Source organism: Bison bison, unplaced genomic scaffold (genome assembly GCF_000754665.1).
Source record: "Bison bison bison isolate TAMUID 2011002044 unplaced genomic scaffold, Bison_UMD1.0 scf7180017864109, whole genome shotgun sequence".
Classification (NCBI taxonomy): domain Eukaryota; kingdom Metazoa; phylum Chordata; class Mammalia; order Artiodactyla; family Bovidae; genus Bison; species Bison bison.
The window spans coordinates 695,370-719,498 of NW_011494681.1; the positions used below are offsets into that span (position 1 = coordinate 695,370).

The 24,129-nt window shown below is 39.9% G+C and overlaps 1 protein-coding gene across 1 annotated transcript in view; it reads left to right on the forward strand.

The window, feature by feature from the left end:
- DNAH11 (dynein, axonemal, heavy chain 11) overlaps positions 1-24,129 on the forward strand; it is a 374,558-nt gene that overhangs the window by 318,859 nt on the left and 31,570 nt on the right. Inside the window, exons 66-73 of the mRNA XM_010839026.1 lie at positions 823-1,027; positions 2,091-2,255; positions 5,483-5,623; positions 12,480-12,650; positions 15,656-15,778; positions 17,216-17,409; positions 18,588-18,736; positions 19,597-19,724. Of these exons, the coding sequence (XP_010837328.1) occupies positions 823-1,027; positions 2,091-2,255; positions 5,483-5,623; positions 12,480-12,650; positions 15,656-15,778; positions 17,216-17,409; positions 18,588-18,736; positions 19,597-19,724 (1,276 nt within the window). The remainder of the gene's footprint in view (positions 1-822; positions 1,028-2,090; positions 2,256-5,482; positions 5,624-12,479; positions 12,651-15,655; positions 15,779-17,215; positions 17,410-18,587; positions 18,737-19,596; positions 19,725-24,129) is intronic.

The following is a 24,129-nucleotide window of genomic DNA, read 5'->3' on the forward strand; positions in this document are numbered from 1 at the left end:
GAAAATACTTTTGCTACCATTACTCATAGTCACATGACCATTACTCATAGTCATGATGGGCCTTAGAAAAAAGAATCACTTCTGCATCATTTAAAGTGGCTTAAACTAAGCACGTATAAGGAAAAGAATATGTGTATTTTTCATATGTATGAATTTTAAGTGTGTATGTATATACACATATATACACATACACACATACGTATATATATGAAAGTGAAAGTGTTAGTCCCTCAGTCGTGTCCAACTCTTTGTAACCCCACAGACTGTAGTCCACCAGACTCCTCTGTCCATGGAATTCTCCAGGCAAGAATACTGGAGTAGGTTTCCATTGCCTTGTCCAGGGGATCTTCCCAACCCAGGGATCAAACCCAGGTCTCCTGTATTGCAGGCAAGCTCTTTACCATCTCAGCCACCAGGGAAGCTAAAACTTAAAGGCTGGGCTCGTCAGGGATACTCACAAACACATGTATAAGAGCATACCTACTCGTTTTATCCTTAAAGAATATTGATCTTTAAGGTTAATCATAGATAGCATAATAATAGAAGCTTGCATTTGTTTTTATAGGTTCTTTATATGGTTTATTGTGTTTAATTGTAATAGTGACACTATGAAATGAGTACAACTATTATCACCATTTTACATGTAAGGAGACTTAATCATATAGAGGTTTAGTGGACCATTCTTACTCCTCTTATACTTTAGGGAAATGTAGACTAGACAAAAAATCATGACTCACCAAAAGAATACAGGAGTGGAATGACACCTTATTATTAGCCATGGTTCATGGGAGTCTCCTAATGTCTGTGTTATGCCCCCTTTAGGTATATCAAGATTGGAGATAAAGAATGTGAATTTAACCACAACTTTCGTCTTATCCTTCACACAAAACTGGTAAATCCTCACTATAAGCCAGAACTGCAGGCTCAGACAACCCTCCTCAATTTCACGGTCACAGAAGATGGTCTGGAAGCCCAGCTGCTGGCAGAGGTTGTCAATATTGAAAGACCAGACTTGGAGAAACTTAAGGTAAAAATTATGAAATTATCCCTCAGCACTTATTCAGTACCTTCTTTGCACAAACGATAGTGCCAGACACAGGAGTGTAAGATGGGATGCCTGCTTCCATGATCTTGCAATCTAATTAAGAAAAATGAGAATATATGTGAACAGTTAGGTAGCAACTCAAGATACTTCTGATTAAGGAAGTAGGATTGTGCCGCAGGAGATGGGCTCGTTGTGGGTCTTGTTTGGTGCATGTGACTCTGGCAGGCACAGAGTTGGAATCATGGAAGCAGGGCTGGAGAAGCAGATACATGCCCTAGAAGGTTGGAAAGAACAGAGGGTAGAGAGGGATCTGCCCTGGGCTTCCTCTCCTAAGAGAGCCCCAAACACTGGGCCCTCAGAAGTTTTTAACTCTCAAGTTCTGCCCCCAGGAATTAGCCAATTACTACTTAAATGTTCTTGAGAAGCTGTGAGTGTATTCACCCATCTCTGTACTTTTCAGCATGGCAGTTGCCCTGTGACCTCAGTTCTCTGACAGATATAAGAAGGGCTGTGATGTTTAGCTTTTATCCTGTTATGAGGATGGAAACAATGCCTTTTCTCTTTAGATGTAAAACAGAAACCAGAAGTTTCTTCCTCTGGGTTCATAATGTTCCATGATTATGATGTATGGTCATGCTCTGGAACCTGGAGTGCAACCAGCTCTTACCATGTCTTCTGAATTTAAAGTTTAAATGCATTGCAAACAAATAATACAAATAAGCAAGAAAATACAAATATTTAAAATTCTGTACTTTAGCAGGTGGTGGAGGAGGCAGAGATGTTTGGCATACAAAAGTGCATTATATTTCTATGAGATGCCAAAATTTCTTATGCAATTATCCCTTGATTATCTCCATCTAGATTTTAAAATAATTTATACCTGACTTTAATTGGGAAAATTTCTGGGCATATTTAACTATGTGTATTGCTTTTAAAGAATTTTTAAAGATTATGATTACTACAATTGTAATGCTAAGTGTTTTGTTTTATATGAAATGATATGAATTTATTCACTGTCTCTCACCTTTTGCTTGGTTTGCATTAGCTGGTTCTGACAAAGCACCAAAATGACTTTAAGATAGAGCTGAAGTACCTGGAGGACGACCTCCTCCTGCGTCTCTCTGCGGCAGAAGGGAGCTTTCTAGATGACACCAAACTGGTAGAGAGACTGGAGAGGGCAAAGGCCACTGCAGCCGAGATAGAGTGCAAGGTAGGAAAAGGCAGGCGCTGCCTGGAGGGTTGTTTTTAACTTTTTATCATGGAGTATAGTTGATTAACAGTGTTGTGTTTGTTGCAGGTGTTCAAAAAAGAGATTCAGTTATACACATACATGTATCTCTTCTTTTCCCAAATAGTTTTTTTTTTTTTTTTTTACAGTATATTGGGCAGCGTTCCCTGTGCTGTACAGTAGGTCCTTGTTGACTATCCATTTTAAATACAGCAGTGCGTACCTGTGTATCGCAAGCTCCCTAACTATCCCCCCGACCTCCCCTCCCCCACCAACCTTAAGTTCATTCTCTAAGTCTGTCTGTTTCTATTTTGTAAACAAGATCATTTTTATCATTGGTTTTAAGATTCCACATATAAGCAAAATCATAGGATTTTTCTCCCTCTGACTTCACTCAGTATGACAACCTCTAGGTCCATCCATGTTTCTGCACATGTCATTATTTCATTCTTTTTTTAATGGCTGAGTAATAGTCCACCGTATATATATGTACCACATCTTCTTTACCCATTCTTCTATCGAACAATTAGGTGCTTCCACGTCTTGGCTGTTGTAAATAGTGCTTCAGTGCTCCTTGGACTTCTGGAGGGCTTATTCTGTTTGAATGAAGTGCTTGGGCAGAAGCGTAGTCCCACTTGGTCGTTTCTCTAAAAGGACTGACTGTGGAATTCAGGCCTTTTCATAAACTGCCCTTAAAAAGTGAACTCTGGATTTCTGAATGGAGATAGAGATGCTTGAAGCTGTGCTTCTCCTAACTCAACAGAGATTCAGTCATGCACAGTAGACTCTGTCAGGCTGTTATTTTTTCCTGAGTGACTAAAGTTGAAGGAAATTGGGCCCTGCTGGCTTACGTAGTCTAAAATATTAAAAGGCTTAGCCTTCAGCTTCAGCAAACTGACACCCTGCAGTCTCACCACAGGCTTCCTGGTCTCTCATACATTTTACAGAAACACTTAGAGCTTAAGTTTTGTTTACAGGCCTTCAGTGCTAGGAAACTGAGCAAAGGATGGTCTCCCACTGCACTCAGATGCATTATTTCCCCAGGAAAGTGACGTTTCCTAAAACCTAGGAAAAAATGTCAGTTAGTAGACTTCCTGCTGAACATCCAACACGTGTCCTAATATGCCTTGTGAATGCATGCTGGACTTTCACACATGGCCACGAGTCTTTAAAACGCTGAGGTTTCGAAATGAGAGGGACCCTTATTTGCTTTCTGGAGTATCCTCATTACTAAGTAATCTATTAATTACCTAGCTAACACTGTGTTGCCACACATCCAATATATTTGTCTTAGTTTAAGTAAGGAAATGGAATCCCAAATTACTCTTTCCTTTTAAGTAAGTGAATTCTAGGTAGCTCCTAAAATGGTAAAGATTAGGGCAATTAAGTAAATTAGGTCTTAGCTTTGAAGTTAACTTCTAATTGTCTCTTAAAATATCTCTGCTATCTTCCTAACATTTTTCCATGTAGGAGCTTCCTTCTTTGCTCTACATTAAAAAAATTTTTTTAACATTTCTATTGGGGTATAATTGATTTACAATGTTGTATTAGTTTCAGGCATACAGCAAAGTGAATTTGTGATACAAATACATATATCCACTCTTTTTTAGATTCTTTTCCTATATACACCATCACAGAATATTGAGTACAGTTCCCTGTACTATGCAGTAGGTCCTTATTAGGTTTCTGTTTTATTGATAGTTCAGTTCAGTTCAGTCGCTCAGTTGTGTCCGACTCTTTGCGACCCCATGAATCACAGCACGCCAGGCCTCCCTGTCCAGCACCAACTCTCAGAGGTCACTCAAACTCTTGTCCATCAAGTTGGTGATGCCATCCAGCCATCTCATCCTCTGTCGTCCCCTTCTCCTCCTGCCCCCAATCCCTCCCAGCATCAGGGTCTTTTCAATGAGTCAATTCATCGCATGAGGTGACCAAAGTACTGGAGTTTCAGCTTTAGCATCAGTCCTTCCAAAGAACACCCAGGACTGATCTCCTTTAGGATGGACTGGTTGGATCTCCTTGCAGTCCAAGGGACTCTCAAGAGTCTTCTCCAACACCACAGTTCAAAAGCATCAATTCTTCAGCGCTCAGCTTTCTTCACAGTCCAACTTTCACATCCATACATGACCACTGGAAAAACCACAGCCTTGACTAGATGGACCTTTGTTGGCAAAGTAATGTCTCTGCTTTTGAATATGCTATCTAAGTAGTATGTATATATTAACCCCAACCTCCCAAGTTATCCCTCCCTTCCACTTAACCCCTGAGTAACCATTTGAAGTACATACCAATATGTGCCTCCTGCAAGTACACCATCAAAAAGCTAAATGAATTGTTAGACAGGGCTATTTACAGTTACCCTCTTAGACAAAGGTCTGGGTGTTCCAAACACAATGATTTAAATATTATCCTGTCAGAGGTCCTGCTTTGAGCAGTAATTTATACTACTGGCTTCTGCTGTACATTTTCTTTCTGTCCTTTTATAGACAAGTATGATGAATCAAGTCTGTAAACAAAGGTTGGACAAATATTGTACCTTATAAAGCTCTGGGACCAACAGCAGTCCCAGATAGAAGAAACTGTGTCTTGAATAAAAACGAGTATGTTGGCTGATGATGGTCTGTGTGTTTAATTACCTCTCTGAATGTACCCAGAGGCTAATATCGTACAAAGATAAACTAAATGGAAATATATGAGCATATGGATGATCTGGTGCAAAGTCAGAATTAGGCAGTCATGAGCATCTTCCTATAAAGGCTTTTTAGTAAGCTTAGTTATTGGATATTTTATTGACCTTGGCTGCATTTGGATACCTTGTTGACTAATTAAGAGATTGGCATTGAATTGACCCAGCAGATTTTTAAGAGCTATCCCTGGGAGGTGATACAGCTGGGTTATTAACCCCTGAAAGAGAGAGGGGAGGCAGGAAGGTGACATTACTCAGAATAAATTCTGTAGAACCAGAAACAATCAAGTTTGTTTAATCTGTAACCATAACACAACTGGAGTTACATCCATTTTCATTTAAAAGTCAGTTTATAAAAAGATGATTTTAAAATATGAACGTTACACTTTTGTAAAAGGCCACGCGTAGAGATGCCATGCATGTCGTCTATGTCAGTACCACTGGCTTCTCATTTCAGATATGCCCCTTCCGTCACTAGAGACCGTCAAGAGTAAGTTACTTACGCTGTCTGCTCCCACCATAGGTGACTGAAGCTAAAGAAAATGAAAGAAAAATCAACGAGGCCCGAGAATGTTACAGACCAGTGGCAGCAAGAGCATCTCTTCTATATTTTGTGATTAATGACCTCAGAAAAATCAACCCCATCTATCAATTCTCTTTGAAGGTAATGATGAATATGCTAAGAACAATTTAAACTTTAGAAGTTCAACTTGTTTCTGAAAGTTTAGAATTTTTTTTAAGCGATCTAGTGTGTCCAGTAAGGAGTCTCAAGGATCTAGCTAGCAAAATAAAAACAAGGTGAAAGAAATCTTTACTTTCTCAGTAACTTTCATTTCTAATTTTCAATAAGGCTTTGAAATAATTAACTTCCGTGACTCAAAGCACACTGTTTACATTCTTCAATAGGATCTTAAGGAGCTTAATAAATATATTATGTGTATATATATATACACATAAAGGGAATTCTCCTGGAGGCTCCTGTACTTTTTTTGTGAAAGTGTACATGTTATAAAAAAGATTTCCCATTTTATTTTGGTACAGAGGGGAAAAAAGTGGTAATAACTATTGATTAAGCCAGTGTTTCATGCAAGGCACTTTCTTTCTTTGGCTCATTCTTATGCCTAAAACATCTCAATAAAATATGTTATTTTAAAAAACTAATATGTTCAGATTTTTAATTGGCAAAGAATTCACATTTCATAATTGTAAGAGTCAGGATTTGAGCCCATGACTGATTCTGAACCCAGTGGTCTGAACCCAAAGATTCATTCCATCTTTCAGTTTTTAAACAAATAGCTATTGTGATCAGTCATAATGCCAGATGTTGTGCTGGTTGCTGAGTGTACAGTTTGGAAAACACAGATAAGAGTGGAGATATGTAGATTGGTGTGTGTATAAAAGTGACAAGTACAACGAGAGAGAACAGTAGAGATGGAGAGGCTGTTTTACTGAGGGCTCAGGGAATACCTCTCAGAGGTTACATAGTGTTTGGAGAATATAACAGACATGTGAGACAGGAAAGAGTTTTCGAGATTTCAGGTGAATGAATCTAAGTGGTTGGAGTGTAATGAATGAGGGAGAAGATGGTGAGACATGAGTCCTGAGAGCTGGGAGTATCTGGATCACATGAGGCCTCTACTGGGGACTTTGGATTATAGTCTGTGGACAGAGAGAGGCCACTGAAAGGCTGTAGGCAGATGAGTCATGTGATGGCAAAAGACTCAAACAGAAGTGTATAGACTTACGATTTGAAGGTACAACAGTCAGCTTGGAGATGGATTGGATACTGGCAATAATAAAGAGGAAGGATCAAGAATAACTAGCAGATGTCTAGTAAGATGGAACAAGTAAAGAAATTCTGAGAAGCACAGGGGGCTTATGCCAGGGTCCAGCCCCGGTGGATCCAGGGAATTTGAAGGGGAGATGGCTTCGGTGATCAGGATACGATAGAATTAAAGATATAAAGAGTGGTTAAATAGGGATAGCTCAGCGAAGAAATTCAGTGAAGAAAAGAGGCTGAATAACTTGGTTTACGTGGAAAGCCAATAAAACTCCAAGACAAAGAGTTTGCGTCACCTACGTAGGCTGCAGGCATCCTCCCATTCTCCCGAAGGAGAGAAGACACTAAGGCCTCCCCACTCAGATCTTAGAAGCCCAGGCAAAATTAGTAGGCTTGACGAGCCTCCACACTCCAGATGGGAATTCAGCCAGAAGGTGAGAGAAGAACGACATGGGGAGACCAAGCTTCGGTGACCAAGGCCCGCATTTTATTTTACAAAGTAGTTTTTATACCTTAAGTTGTGCATAGAGGATAATGGGGGAAAGGGTAGAGTCACGCAAGGTCAGCAGTCCTTGATCCTTATCGAAGCCAGGCTTTCTTCCTGCAAACTTATCATATGCGAAAGTTTAGGTGATTTACATCATCTTCTGGCCAGGAGGCCTATTAACATTTTATGACCCTTTCTTCAGAAAATTTATTTTTCTCTAAAGGTGATTATTCTAAAGTCAGGCGTCACCCTCCGAAAGCATTAGATAAAGTTGCATTCCTATAGGGCAAAGGTGTGGTGGGCTATAACAAGAAAAGAATTAACTCAAGGGTCCAAGGTTATAAACATTAAAGCTACTACTTACATTCCTATACACCAACTATATTAATCAATACACTCCTCGGGACACAGTAGGTAAGGGATATGGAGACTTAGCAGCAAACATTGGCCCAATAAATGAAAACCCTTCACCAATATAATTTCTAATCAATCCACTATACCTGTACTAATAATCTTCTAACTGCTCAAAGGAATCTGTATTTAGAAAGTTTAGAACATCTTGTGCCTCTCATGGTTGGGAGGCTGTGAACAATCACATGTGGCCAGAAGAACCTGTTCAGGCAGGCTAGAGAACTTCAAAAGGAGTTTGTGAACTAAAACACTCTTGTCACGCCCAGGAACTTTATTAACTGGAGCTGTAAGTTAACTCTCTTTCAGAGAGAGAGATGGTGGTGGGGGACAGCCCCCCGTAAAGTCAGAGGTATAGGTGAGAGCACAAAGTAGTAAAGTAGTCAGACTCTGGTTTTGGGGGTAGATGCTCGAGAATTTCCAGAGGGACTCCTGAGGCTCAATCCCGCCTTTGCATATGCCGAGACTCCTTCCTCATGACCTTTGCCACGGGCGGAGTTCCTCACGCTGGCTCCCGGCAGGCTTGGATTCCCTGCAGTGTGAAAGGGGAAAATTAATACAGGCCCAGGCCTACCCAGACACCAAAAATAGACTATGGTATTACAAGGAAAGAAAGCTACAGAGCAGCCCCCCTCAGAAACATTGTTGAAAACTACTAAAAAAGATTGGCAAATTGCATCCAGCCACGTATAAAAAGCATTATCTGTTATGAACATTTGGAATTCATGCCAGGAGTGCAAGTTGGTTAAACATTAAAAATCACACAATGTAATTCTTCATATTAAAAATCACACAATGTAATTCTTCATATTAATAAAATAAAAAAGAGAAAAAGCCTATAATTCAGAAGATGCAAAGAACTTGACAAAACATTTGGTTAAAAAAAAAATTCTGAGAAAACTGGGATAAAATGGTCACTTTATCATACTCTGTGTGCTGAAGGGCATCTGTGAGGATTTTCAGCTAATATTAATGTCGAAAAATGGAATACTTTCCTCTAAGATCCAAACAAAACAAGAATGTCTTCTCTTAACACTTCTATTCAATATTGCACTGGAGGTAATAGCCAGTGAAACAATACAAAAAAAAAAAGAAATTTTAAAGAAGAAATGCCATCTTTTTTCCACAGATGACCTACTACCTTCATGAGAAACTACTAGGATTAAGCAGTGAGTTTTTAGCAAGATCACAGGATATGAAGTCAATATACAGAATTCATTATATTTCTATATATGAGGAATAAACATTTAGAAAATAAAATTAATAAATACTATTTATGGTAGATTCCAAGATTCTGAAACTCTTAGGGTTAATTTTAACAAAACAGATACAAGATCTGCATACTGAAGGCTATAAAATATTAATGAGAAAATTAAAGAAGGTTCAACTAAATGGAGAAAAAGACCATGTTTATGACTCAGAACAATCAGTATTATTAAGATTTTAATTCTATCTAAATTAATCTATAGATTTAATTCAGTCTCAGTGAAAGTCCCAGAAGGGCTTTTTTTTTTTTTTTTTGGGTAGAAATTGGCTAACAGATTCTAAAATTTATGTAGAAATGCCAAGGATTTAAAAACAACTAATTTTGAAAAAGAAAAACAAATTTGGAAGACTTACAGTATATAATTTCAAGACTTAACTACACTGATTGGCGTAAATAAAAATACACTGATCAATGAAACAGAATAAAGAGTCCAGAAGCAGACCCATAAATGTATGGTCAACTGATTCTTGGAAGTGAGTGTTAAGACAATTCACTGAGGAGAGAATCGTTTTTGCAACAAATGGTGCTGGGACAACTGGATATCCACATGGAATAAAATGAATCTTAGCTACTACATCACTCTATATAAAATGAGTTAAAAATGAATAAGCTAAGCTGTAAAATTTCCCGGAGAACAATAGAAAGTCTTCGGGCTTTGGTTTAGGCAAAGATTTATCCTTAGAGTATAAGAGAAATAAAAATTTTTTAGAGTATAAGAGAAAGAAAAAAGCCTCATCAAAAGACATTAAGAAAGTGAAAAACTAAGCCATAGATCAGTAAAAGTTATTTCCAATACATAAACTTCACAAAGAACTTAAATCAGAATATACAACTCAATAGTTAACTCAAAAAATGGAGGAAAGGCTTGGACTTGTCTACCAAGATATATATTAACCATAAGCATATTTTTAAGATGCTCAACAATCATCAGAGAAATGCAGAGTAAAAGCAGAATGAGATATGACTGTATACCTAATAGAAAAACTAAAATTATACAAGACTGTCATTAATGTAAGTGTTAGCACTGATGTGGTGCTACGCCTCTCTCACTTTGCCAGCGGGGATGCAAAGTGCTAACACTATTTTGGAAAACAGTTTGGCAGTTTCTCATAAAGTTACAAAATGATCTACATGTTTACTCTAGGTCTTTACCCAAAGGGAATCAACTCGAAACAAAGTACTAGAAGTGCACATCTGAAATGAATCTGCCATGAGAGAAACAGCTCAGCAGTGGGCAGGGATGGGGTGGATAATGGTGGGAACGGACTGCAGAGAGGCACATGAGAACTTTTTAGGGCGACATGGATAGCAAGGTTCTACATTTTGACTGCAGTGACTGTTACTGAAGTCTATACATTTATCACTACTCATTGAGCTTTTTATTTAATGGGTGCATTTTATTGTTTATAAATTAAAAATTGATTTTTAAAATGTAAATAGCAAATAAGTACTTTTTTTAAATACCTTCTTACCCATATTTACTGTCAGTTGTTGTAGGGTTTTACTTTCTTTCAAGTATATTAGTCCTTGTCCACCAGTCAAAAAATTTGATATTTTTATATCTATTTATAGATATATAGATCTGGATTATAGATGTATAGAGTTGGCTATGTTTAGCTATATATTTAAATATCTATAGATATATGTAAAAATCTATACAGCCCCATTGCTACCAAGACATACGAGTAAAATCAAATATTGAGTGATTTTTTAAAGAATGAGATAATCAAAGGGGATCACAAAAGTACATGCGTGGAATAACAAAAACAAAAAAATAATCTGTTAGAAAATGAGCAAAGGACTTGAAGAGACATTTCTCCAAAGGAGACATGATCAATAAGACATGACCAATGACCAATAAGCATTTGAAAAGATGTTCAACATCACTAATGTTTAGGAACATGCAAACCAAAATCACAATGAGATACTATTTCATATCTATTAGGATAGCTACAATAGTTCAGGGGAAAAAAGAAACAGAAAATAACAAGTGTTGGCAATGATCTAGAGGAATTGTAACCCTTGTGCACTGTTGGAAGGGTTGTAAAACAGTGCAGTTACTTTGGAAAATGATATGACAGTTTTAAAAATTGCCATGTGATTCAGCAATTCCACTTCTGAACATATACCCAAAAGAATTACAAGATGGTCTCAAAGAGACATTTGTACACCTGTGTTCATAGCATTGTTCATAATAGACCCAAATGTCCAGCCCTGGATGAAAGCGGGCTTGAAACTCAACATTTGAAAACTGAGATCATGGCATCCGGTCCCATCACTTCATGGCAGATGGAAGGGAGAAAAGTGGTAACGGTGACAGATTTATTTTCTTGGGCTCCAGAATCACTGTGGACAGAGACTGCAGCCATGAAATTAAAAGATGCTTGCTCTTTGGAAGGAAAGCTATGACAAACCTGGACATCGTATTAAAAAGCAGAGATATCACTTTGCTGACAGAGGTCTGTATAGTCAAAGCTATAGCTTTTCCAGGGATCATGTACAGCCGTGAGAACTGGACCATGAAGAAGGCTGAGTGCTGAAGAATTGATGCTTTTAAATTGTGATTCTTAAGCATCCTTTGGACTGCATGGAGATCAAACCAGTCAATCCTAAAGGAAATCAGTCCTGAATATTTATTGGAAGGACTTGCTGAAGCTGAAGCTCCAATATTTTGGCCACCTGATGTGAAGAGCCAACTCATTGGAAAAGACCCTGATACTGGGAAAGATTGAAGGCAGAAGAAGCGGGCAGCAGAGGATGAGGTGATTGGATAGCATCACTGACTCAATGGACATAAATTTGAGCAAACTCCAGGAGATAGTGGAGAACAGAGGAGCCCGGCATACTGCAGTCCATGGGGTTGCAAAGAGTCAGACAGGACTTAGTGACCGAACAACCACAGCTAATATGCACGTACAGTGAAACAGTATGTAGCCTTAAAAAGGAAGGAAATTCTGACGTATGCTACAACATAGATGAACCTTAATGACATTATACTGAGTGAAACAAGCTTGTCACAATAAGACAAATACTATGTAATTCCACTATAGGAAGTACCTAGAGCAGTCAAACTTGTAGAAACAGAATGTAGGATAGTGGTTGTCAAGGAATGGGAAGTTACTGATATAATTAAATGAGTTTTTTAAGTGAGTTGTTGTCTAACACTGTTGCAGTTGTTCAAGAAGAAAACAGTTTGAAAATGGGTTGTACCACAGTGTAAATATACTTAATACTACTTAAAACTAATAAGATGGTAAATTTTACCCTTTGTGTGTTTTACCAAAATTAAAAATAAGTATATATATATATATTCAATTGCATGGGTAGAAGGACAAAGGGCAGTGCAATTCAGTTGGTTAGGAAGAAAACGTGGGTAGATTTTATGAAATAATGTTAAAAATAATAGCAGACTTTCACTGAGGCCTTACCACATGCCAGGAGCTGTTCTAGAGCTCATAGAATCCTTGTAAAACCCATCCTGTTCTCTCCCCCCATCCATACACTATAGCCTCTGGCTTGGGACTAGCTGGACACCTGCCATCAGTTGTCACCCCTTAACAGTGCCTTGAATTCCCCAGGCTTTCAACATGCTGTTCCACAGAGCCATCGAGCAGACTGACAAGGTGGAGGACATGCCGGGGCGCATCTCCGCCCTGACCGAGAGCATCACCCATGCTGTCTTTCTCTACACCAGCCAGGCACTGTTTGAGAAGGACAAACTCACCTTCCTGTCCCAGATGGCTTTCCAGGTGAGGAAATCAGTCACTGAAAAGCAGCCCCAGAACCCGAGTCTCGCATCTCTGTGTATTAGCTACTTACTTCACTGCTGCTCGGAAGCCCTTGGTGGCCTAAAGATAGTTTGAGTTTCCCGGAGGGAACCTGGGCATATGTCAGCCTTGTGAGTCGGTCAGCGTGCAGTGGCTTGGGTGGGTTTGCACTTGGGGCAACCACATCGGCCATCACTCTGTGAAACAGGCCCATGAGGCGCTGGCCTCACCTTTCCAGGTCCTGTACAGACCTCCCAGGTATTTATCCTCCTGGGGAGTTTCTTGGAGAGAATCTCAAGGTTAAAGTCCCAAATCTGAGTGGTCCTGGGAGGTTTTCAGAGCCCCGTTAAAAAACAGTCAATGTATGGAAAGAGCTCCAGGTTTCACACTCCAACTTTCAGTAAGACCTCTTTCTCATGTGGACTCTGCAAACGATTTTGTTTAAATACAAGTACCCCTGGTGAGGGAAAAAAAAAACATCAAGGACCTCATTCCTAGATGAAATAAACATGTGTTCCTTTTATTAGTCTGTTTGCTGTATAACTTTTAAGATCAATTCAAATCTTGAAAGATGTCTTGTTTTGTGTCTTCCTAAGTACTTTGCTCAAAGAAGGCATTTTTAAATACTTAGTGTTAATAGTGATAAACTATCACTTCTCTTTCAATAGTTTTGGTGTTAATAGAGTCCTTTGGGTTAAAAAAGAATATATGGGTGGAATCATTTTATAATATATGTGATAAACAGGAGTAATGCATTACAAAATGGAATTTTTCTTTTTAACTTTCTCCCAGTTTTATCAAGACAGAATAGACACATACATTGTATTAGGCCAGCATGTTCAACATAATGATCTTACGTATGTACATATTGTGAAATGATTACAGTATAAGTTTAGTCAACAGCCTTCACCTCATATCGTTACATTTTTTTCTCATGATGAGAACTTTAAGATTTACTCTCTTTTTTTGTTGTTTAGTCCCTAAGTCATGTCTAAGTCTTTTGCGACCCCATGGATATAACCCGCCAGGCTCCTCTGTCCATGGGATTTTCCGGGAAAGAATACTGGAGTGGGTTGCCATTTCCTTCTCCAGGGGATCTTCCTGACCCAGGGATGGAACCTGTGTCTCCTGCGTTGGCAGCGAGTTCTTCAGCACTGAGCCAGCAGGGAAGCCTTACTCCTTAGCAACTTCCTAATACCCATAGAGTATTGGTAACTTTGATCACCATGCTGTACGTCGCATCCCCAGTACTTGTTTATAACTAAAGGTTTATGCCTTTTCATACCTTCATCCATTTTTCCACCCCCACCACCTGCCTCTGACAACCACCAACTTGTTCTCTGTATCTGTGAGTTCTGTTTTTTTGGATTCCACATGAAAGTGAGATTATAGTGTTTCTCTTTCTCTGTGTGACTCTTTTCCTTAGCATAATGCCCTCAAGGTCCATCTATCTTGTCACAAATGACAGGATTTCCTTCTTTTTATGACTGAGTAATATTCCATTGTACATATCAATGTGCATATATAAAAATTATACATACATACATACACACACACACCACGTTTTCTTTATCCATTCATCCATAGATGGAGGCTTAGGTTGTTTCTGTATGTTGGCTATTGTAAAAAAAAAAAAGTGCTAGGAATACAGATATCTTTTTGAGATCGTGATTTTACTTCTTTTGGATGTATACCCAGAAGTGAAATTGCTGAATTCTGTGATGGTTCTAGTTTTAATTTTGGGGGGAATCTCCATATTCTTTTCCAGGTAGCATTACCAGTGTACATTCCCACCAACAGTGTTCAAGGGTCCCTGTCTCATATCCTCACCAGCATTTGTCATCTCTCGTCTGTTTGCTAATAGCCGTCCCAACAGGTGTGAGATGACATCTCATGTGGTTTTGATTTGAATTTTCCTGATGATTAGTGATGAGTGATGTTCAGCACTTTTTCATGTAACTGTCAGCCATTTGTGTGCCTTCTTTGGTACAATGACTATTCAGTTCCTCTGCCCATATTTTAATCGTATTGTTTGTGGGTTTTGCTGACCTTCGAATGTTTACATGTATTGTTCATGAACAGTAATGGACCAGGGATGGTACCATATGTATACACACATGTGTACATATATTTAAAACTTCTTTTTAGAATATGTATATGGATTATTTATCTGAAATACTATTTACATAAATGTAAGCTTTATATATATGAGGACAACTTTTTGTTTGATGAAATCAAATTGGATTAAGAAAAATTATCCAATAAGATAATATTCTGATACATGTTACCACCGGTAATGCATTTTGGAAATATCTAGAATTTTTAAATAGCACAAACCTCAAACATTTTACCTGTTTACCTTTATAAGGTGTTATAGTTTCTGTGTGGAAATTAGGAGTATTTCATTTGTGTCCCTCCTAAATATTCTATGGGCTGTTTATCAGCTCTGTAACCAACATGCCTAAAGTTCAGTTCATGATGTGTTTGTTGTGTCTGTAAAACAACTTCCAGTTTTTTCTCAACATAATCTCGCGTGTAAGAAAAGTCTTACGTATCTCATGGTTTATTGACTATAATTTCTATATCAGGACTAACTCACTGTACTAGTTTTACCTTTTGTTTAGTGATTCGGTCCATTTTCATCTGAGGCTTTCTCAGTTTGTATAAAAAGTTTCAAGACAAGTTTGGTCTAACAGCAGAAGACTAAATATAGTTTAAAGCATAGTTTAAATATGCTGCTAGTCAGCACAGGTGTTAAAATTGAAATGAACCAGGTTTGGTAATTATTTGCTATTAGATTTTCAATCAAGATTTTGAGTTCATGAGTATAATCTAAGGTCCCTTATTTTAACCACAAACTGATATATATCTATAGGAATTCTCAGAAGTCTTAGTTCTGCCTTTTCAGCCATGTCTATTAAGTGGTGACTGCATCCTGGATTTTGATGCAGACCACATGACCCTTTTCTGCTTTGTGTCCTCTCAAGATTTTGCTGAGAAATAAAGAGATAGATCATCTTGAATTGGATTTCCTGCTTCGGTTCACAGTTGAACACACTTACCAGAGTCCTGTTGATTTCCTCACTAATCAATCATGGAGTGCTATTAAGGTATGTTGGGAACGTGATTTTTCAAAAAATTTCTAAATCTTACTTCAAATCTCAGTTCTCTAAAATGTAGTTTTAAAAAATATAGGTGATATACACCATTTTAGTTGTAGATACATGCTGTTATTAATTTTTTGAAGAACTTCCTATACTCTTTTCCATAGTGGCTACACCAATTTACACGTCCACCAACTATATTCTAATTTCCCTTTTTTATTTGGAAGTAAAGGAACTTCTGATCTATTTATGGATGGGAAAGTTGTTAATAAATATGTATAATGTTCAGGACCTTTGGTTAAAGTTGAGGAGTATAAGTGATCTTTTTTTCAGTTGACCTGAATTGTTTCTTCATTTGGTTTTTCTTTTTTATAGTATTTCTCCACTTTTTCAAAATAGTTTTGTTAATTTATACAGTGGTATAGTCATGTATTATCATTGTAAAATGTTTAAGCAGCACAACCCTAATTGTAAATCCTTATTCCACGTTTCTGTCAGAAGATTCTATTACTAAAAGTTTATTCTCTGACTCTGGAATTCCTCAGAGATGCTCATCACGTACTAAGCCTCGCCATACTCTTTTTTTTTTTTTTTTCCCCTAAGACAGGAACATTTCTCTGTATTGAAAATATCTATGTTTTTCCTTAGTTTTTTAGTATGTTTAGATTTTATTTTAAAATAGAATTTTTAATTAGATTATTACTTTAGAATTATAACTTCAAGTTCAATTGTGTATCAGGGTCTCAGCAGAAAACAAATGGCAAATTCAAAGTATGATTTTTTAAAAGTTTAACAAAGAGTATATTTCATTGTATAAGAAGAAAGATGAGGGGATCAGCCAGGGATGGGGAGGGGAAAGGGTGGGAAAGGAGCACTTAGTGAAACTCCTGAGAAAGGAAACTATGGGAGGGAGCCAGCCTCTCAGAACTCTGGCATTCCGTAAGGAAACAGAGCCACTACTGAACAGCATCAGCACAGAAAGCACTGGGAAGAGGTACCTTCGCCTCCGTTCACTGGCCCTCCAGCCTCTTGCCAGTGCTTCCTGTTGGTCAGACCCAACCAGGCAGAAAACCAGGACGCTTTGTTCAAGTCATCCTTCACAATCACCGCCTTTGCACGACAGGGAGCGTCCTGAATAAATCTGAAGAGGCAATGAAGACTGTCCAGCACCACTTTACCTGCACAGGATCCAATATAGTCACACGTCTTATTTTTTTTGTTTTGTTGCAGGCCCTTCTTTCTTTCTTATTCTTTAATTTTTAGTTTATATTATAGATGAATAACAGTGTTGTAGTTTTTTTAGGTATGAAATAGATAATCACCAAGGACCTACTGCCTAGCACAGGGAGCTCGCCTCAACATTCACAGCTCTTTGTCTCAGACTCCAGGCTGCTCTACACTAGCTGCTATGTTAGTCTCCTCTGCTTCCCCATTTTATCACAGGCGGTCGCCCTCATGGAAGAGTTTCGAGGCCTCGACCGAGATGTGGAAGGATCTGCCAAGCAGTGGAGGAAGTGGGCAGAATCCGAGTGTCCAGAAAAGGAAAAGTTGCCACAAGAATGGAAGAAGAAAAGTTTAATACAGAAGCTGATTATTTTGAGAGCAATGCGCCCTGACAGAATGACATATGCTCTCAGGTGGGGACAGTTAGCTCTTATAGAAATTAACCTAGAGGAAACTTTGTCTTAAAGACTAGAAGTATCTGGTGGAGACTCAATGGTGGAGACATTATGGTTCGTGTTAATGAAAAGTGATTCTGCCAGCATTTTTATATTATAATCACTACTGTTGCTAAGATTTGCTAAACACTGAACAGTATGCTAGTCTGTCAGTGGACTGAGCGTATTCTTCCTGAAAACCTTAGTTCTGAAATCAGCAGGGGAAACCGGAAACTGATGGAAATACTCTAGGAAGAGAGCTGGCAGAGTTCAGAGGCCAGGCACTTGCATTATCCTAGTGTGAGTCTCATTGTCTTTCACTTGGTGGCGGCACTTTGGCTCTGAAGATTTTGCACATCAAACAAAAAATGAATTCCTTTCAGGGATTCACTTATAGTTCTGTAACTCTGCAACCAGAACAATTTAAAAGCAGAACCCTTGTCTGAATCTTGGTTGAAGTGTCCTTTTTTCTTTGCCCTTTTGGCTTCTCAGTGGTAATATGCTGCTTAATTCTAATTTGAATTCACCAGCCAGAGAGTTCTCAAGTTCCTTCCCTATGGAGCTGCTTTTTCTTCAGTAGTATTCACTTGCTGCAGGTTTTTTCCTTTGCTTTGTCTTTTCAGCCAATTTTCCCTTTGCAGAAGCCTCTGTCGCACCCTACTTTACAAGTTAATTCTGCTTAGTAGTACTTACTTTCTGCTACATCTGATGCTGCTGGCAAATAATCCCTGCTTAATTGAGCTTCCCTGTGTTAGAAACACCCCAAAAAGCATTTGTATATTCATGAGAAGCCCAACAGGCTGGAAAATTGCACGGTGGCAAATCTAATGAACTGTTCATAAGTAATGGGGGGTCTGGCAGGGGGTTTGGGGGGACACAAAGCCACATGCAGGCAGCTGATGATACTCAGGAGGGTCTCAGTAGCCCCCCAAAAAGAACGTAGGCTTCTGATTTTCATCGCTTCTAAAGCAGTGAGAGATTTCACCGACTCGACTGCATAAATCTAGTCAGATTCATACTGCCATTATTACAAGACATCATATGTTCTAAACAAGGTTGGCTTCCTTCCTGTGTCTGCAGTTTAAGCTGATTCAAGTTGTCGCACTTTTCAAGGTCAAAAGCACCGATCCTATCTTTGGCATTTTTTTTTTTTACAGGAATTTCGTGGAGGAGAAACTGGGTGCCAAGTATGTAGAGAGGACCAGATTGGACTTGGTTAAAGCATTTGAGGAGAGCAGCCCCGCCACCCCCATATTCTTCATCCTCTCTCCAGGAGTAGATGCCCTCAAAGAACTGGAGATACTGGGTGAGTGACCAGGAGGTGGCCATCCAGCCCTGACTCTCACCCAGCACCAACCCAACCTTCCTTTCAGCTCACAGTTATCTTAGTTTTTTTTTTTTTTTTCTTCTTCCCTTTCTCATCTGTTGGAGATTGAATCTATGGAAAATGTAAGGTTAATAACACTGTAGTCAGAAGAAATGTTTAAATGGAACATTCCTCTGGTTTGCATAATGCAAGTTTCTTTTATACAATTTTCTACCTTTTGACTAGATGAGGGCTAGAGGGCAATTTTCTCCATGCTCTTGTAATCTTGTGCCCCCTGTGACTAAATAATGGTCATTAGAGCAAGTCTATTCGATTGTGCTAGGCACTGTCACTTTGTGCTTTCGATGACTATTCCCCACGGTCTGCACGGAGAACTCGGGTTAATAGAGCTGTGACCTGACTGTGCCGGATTCCAGCACGGCCTCGCAAGGTGAGAGGCTCCTGCGTTTTACCGAACGAGCTAATCCAGTCAAAAAAATGATGTGATACCTACCACATGTTGCTCCTTTTTATGAGGGCAGTGTTCTGCTACTCCTGCAAGAGTTTATAAAGCTTAATAACAATGCTTGCCACCTATCAAAATGTCAAAAGCTTTATTATGATAAAACCAGAGGAACTAATTTCCACAGGCTTTGCTAATGCTTGCGGGGAGGCTGCCATTGACACTGAAAGCTTAAAACGATGCTGTTGAAACAGCAGAGGTTTAGTTTGGATTCTTTAGGAAAGTAACCCAGGAGGTAACAGCGGTTGCCACGGAAGACGTCAGGTAACAGCACGCCGGACCTTTCTCACCCCTCCTTGGTTCACTCTTCCGCTTGCTGTGTCATGCCCTCCCGCAGGCAAAAGACTGGGCTTTACGATCGACTCTGGAAAATTCCACAATGTGTCTTTAGGACAAGGGCAGGAGATGGTGGCAGAAACGGCCCTGGAGAAGGCTTCCAGAGAAGGACACTGGGTCATACTCCAGGTGAGTATCATGTTTTCAGGGGCAGCATGGGGAATGAGCACGATGGGCAGTGCAGAGCCACCCTGCCCAGTGGGCATGAACCTTTCACATAACACATTGTGATCTGCAGAGTCCTGGGGGTGCCCTCAGCAGCAGAGACACCTCCAAGGTGACAAGGAGCTCTACCGACAAGAATACATACCATCTTTTGAGGGATTTTCTAGCCATTGTGGTTAAAACTTTTAAAAAAATTATTTATTCATGACTGCAGTGGGTCTTCGCTGCCGCATGGGGCTTTCTCTAATTGTGGTGAGCGGGGCTTGCTCTCTAGTTGTGGTGGCTTCTCTTGTTATGGAGAATGGGCTCTAGGTGCCTGGGCTTAGTTGCTCTGCAGCATATGAAGTCTTCCCAAACCAGGAATCAAATCCATGTCCCCTGCATCGGCAGGCAGATTCTTATCCACTAGGCCACCAGGGAAATCCTAAAATTTAAAATACTAGAGGGAACCCATTGTTCTCTTTATGCACAAATATCTGAAACACCCAGTAGGGCTTGAGGACAGACAGACAGAGTACCAACACTGTTGTCATGACATCTCTCATTTGCATATAGCTTTAAAGTTGACAGAGTATTTTTTCATATCTCATTATATCCTATGACTCTGACTCTGCCCCTAGTTTATTGTGTAGCATTCTCTTTGTAAATTAAAGGATTGAGGATTAGTCCCTTTATCCTTTCCAGGGCTTATATATATATGGGTCTATGAGTCTCCCAGTCAGTGTTCTCTGGAGTAGTTTCCATGACTCGGGATTCTGGTGTCAACTGAAAAAAAAAAAAAAAAAAACCACGCAAAGGAGGTACGAGTTCAGTTTTATCTGGGGACTATAGCCCGGGAGACAGACTCTCAGCTCTGAGAAACTACAGCAGAGAGGGAGCGGGGAGAGGCCAGTGTGTATGTGGTCTTGGCAACCAAGCACACGTCTCAGTAGAGGGTTGCTGCTAGTCACAAGGAGCAGACATCTCTGCTAATGATTTTAGTGATTTTCTAGGTATAAAAAGATACAAGAAAGAGATTCATAAGACATTTTCTCCTGAAAACACCTAACTATGAAGGTCTGTTCTACCAGGTTTTCCCAGCGTATAGAGTGCCTTATTCCCGACCTCCACCCCGAACACTTTTCAGGCTGTGTTGAATGCCAGTGCTTGCAGTGGCTGATGATGTCATCCTTATAGAAAGAGATGGAAAGCAGCGTTTTGTAGTTTGCAACAGCAAGAACCTAAAACCCATGGAGGCCAGGCCAGCTTCAGGTGGCACCTAGGGGCCAAGCAGACTCCTAATTCAGCAGGGCATGCCAGCTGTCTTGGGGGGTCTGGCCTTTTGATTTGGAGCACAAAGGTTCTCTTTTATATGCCAGACTCTCTACTAGGCAATTCATTCCTGGGATACATTGTCGCTAATCATCACAGCAAAGCTGCAAGGGGAGGTATGACCATCCCATTGTAAAGATAAGAAAATTGAGCCTCCGAGTAGTCTGGAGGGCCTCAGGGCCACCCAGTGGGAAAGGACAGAATCTGTTTGGCAGCAGACGATGTGTTTTCAGCTAGCCCACACTGCCACCTCACGCTGTCAGGATGCTGGCCTTCCCTAACATCTCCAGTGTCCAGGGCTGATGCTGTTTGTATTTGTGCTGAAAATAAAATTGGATGCACAAAGACGCTGCCCATTATCCACACAGAATATAACCTTCTGGGAGAATAGAACCTACTGCTTAAACCGTGAGCCTTCAGTATGGGGACTTGGGATGACGTGTCCCTTTCTGAGCCTCACAGAGTCAAATGGCTGACAGTGGAGGGTTTGTTTTTCTAAAACCAGCAGGTGTTGCTTGGACAGTCGTGTGGACCCTGGGATCTTCCCACAGAAGAAAGAGTCCTTTGCAAATCCTCACATCCAGAGGCTCAGACTGCATGAGACTGGGAGGCTGCAGCTATCTCCTAAGAGAGGACAGCACCCACAGCAAAATGTTTCTGTCGGTTCTATGTCTGTGCTGAGCTACCAGTTGTCCCCTCCCCCAAAAAATGCAAGTAGTGAGTTTTCCCATTTAAAAAAAAAAAACCCTTAAAAGACTGTACTTTGTGAAGGGTCTCCTTTTGTGTATCTATTCTAGACTTTTGTTCCTAGTGATAAGCCAGAAACTTAGAATGTAACTTTTTTGCTATTTTTCACCACACTCTGCAGTCTCCGAAGATTTGTGGTATCCCTTTGATTGGCAGTTAAAAGAAGAGCAGGACTTTGAAGCATGACAAGACCAGCATAATCAGAACTTGTTATATTATTTGTATTTTACATTCAGTTTTGTTGGCGTGGGCAAAGGATACGTATGCACATGGTAATAAGTTCTTATCCAGACTCCACCATAGTCAATTACTATGATCAGAAATAGCCCCCCTCAAGATGTTTAGGCAGCTACTAGCATTTTGTCAGAAAACCCACATTCCACAGAAAACTATAACTAAGGTAGCAGGCTGGTGCTGTCTTTATCTCATGCACACCAGATGATTTGTGAATTAAAATAATGGAATTAAAAACCATTTTTCATGGGCAAAGTGGGTCGTTTTCAACATATGTGTATTGACTAAAAACGTTGCACAAACACTGCTGCCCTTGGACAAATGGCCACGGATATCTAGCCAGTCTCAAAGCTGGTATCCTCAAGAATGGTCCCCAGGCTGGATTCCAAAGTGTGACTGTGTACAGCGATGGTGCGCTTGGAGATTTTTCTGTTCCCTGACTCCAAAGTCACCACCTAGAGATATTTTTACATTTGTTTCACATAAACTTTCCAAGCAAGGCATTGTCATGGTCCTTGAGGTAGAGAATTAGAACACATTTGAGCATGCAAAACAGATTTTTATTATAGATTTTGCTCCTGCTTACTTGTATGAGTGCACAGTTAGATGTGAGAAGCACTCTCCTTATCATCTAATAGCAAGTAAGTGAGAAAACTTAGAGAGCCCTTACCTACTGTAAAAGTTTTCTAGGGTTGCCATACCAAAGTATCATGAATTGGATCATTTGAGCAATAGGAATTTAGTTTCTTATTGATCTAGGGGCTAGAAGTCTGAGATGAAGGTGTCAGCAGAGTTGGTTTTAACTGAGGTCCTTCTCCTTGGCTTATAGATGGTTATAGTCTCCCTGTTTCTTGACATGGCCTTCCTTCTATGTGTGTCTGTCTGTCTATCTACTAATCTCTTCTTCTTATAAGGACACCAGTCATATTGGATTAAGGTCCACTTTAATGTCTGCTGTGCTTGCTGTGCTTAGTCACTTAGTCATGTCTGTCTCCTTGCAAACCCATGGACTGTAGTCCGCCAGGCCCCTCTGTCCATGGGGATTCCCCAGGCAAGAATATTGCAGTGGGTTGGTATGCTCTCCACTTTAATGACTGCATTTAGCCTTAATTACCTCTTTTAAGAACCTGTTCCAAATATAGCTGCATTCTGAGGAACTGAGGGCTCAGTTCAGTTAAGTCACTCAGTTGTGTCCGACTCTTTGCGACCCCATGAACTGCAGCACGTCGTGCCTCCCTGTCCATCACCAACTTCCAGAGCCTACCCAAACTCATGTCTATTGAGTCAGTGATTCCATCCAACCGTCTCATCCTCTGTCATCCCCTTTTCCTCCTGCCCTCAATCTTTCCCAGCATCAGGGTCTTTTCAAATGAGTCAGCTCTTCACATCAGGTGGCCAAAGTATTGGAGTTTCAGCTTCAACATCAGTCCTTCCAATGAACACCCAGGACTGATCTCCTTTAGGATTGACTGGTTGGATCTCCTTGCAGTCCAAGGGACTCTCAAGAGTCTTCTCCAACACCATAGTTCAAAAGCATCCATTCTTCAGTGCTCATCTTTCTTTATAGTCCAACTCTCACATCCATACACGACTACTGGAAAAACCATAACCTTGACTAGACGGATCTTTGTTGACAAAGTAATGTTTCTGCTTTTTAAAATGCTGTCTAGGTTGGTCATAACTTTCCTTCCAAGGAGTAAGCATCTTTTAATTTCATGGCTGCAGTCACCATCTGCAATGATTTTGGAGCCCCTGAAAATAAAATCAGCCACTGTTTCCACTGTTTCCCCATCTATTTGCCATGAAGTGATGGGACCAGATGCCATGATCTTTGTTTTCTGAATGTTGAGCTTTAGGCCAACTATTTCACTCTCCTCTTTTCACTTTCATCAAGAGGTGCTTTAGTTCCTCTTCACTTTCTGCCATAAGGGTGGTGTCATCTGCATATCTAAGGTTATTGATATTTCTCCCGGCAATCTTGATTCCAGCTTGTGCTTCTTCCAGCCCACTGTTTCTCATGATGTACTCTGCATAGAAGTTAAATGAGCAGGGTGACAATATACAGCCTTGACGTACT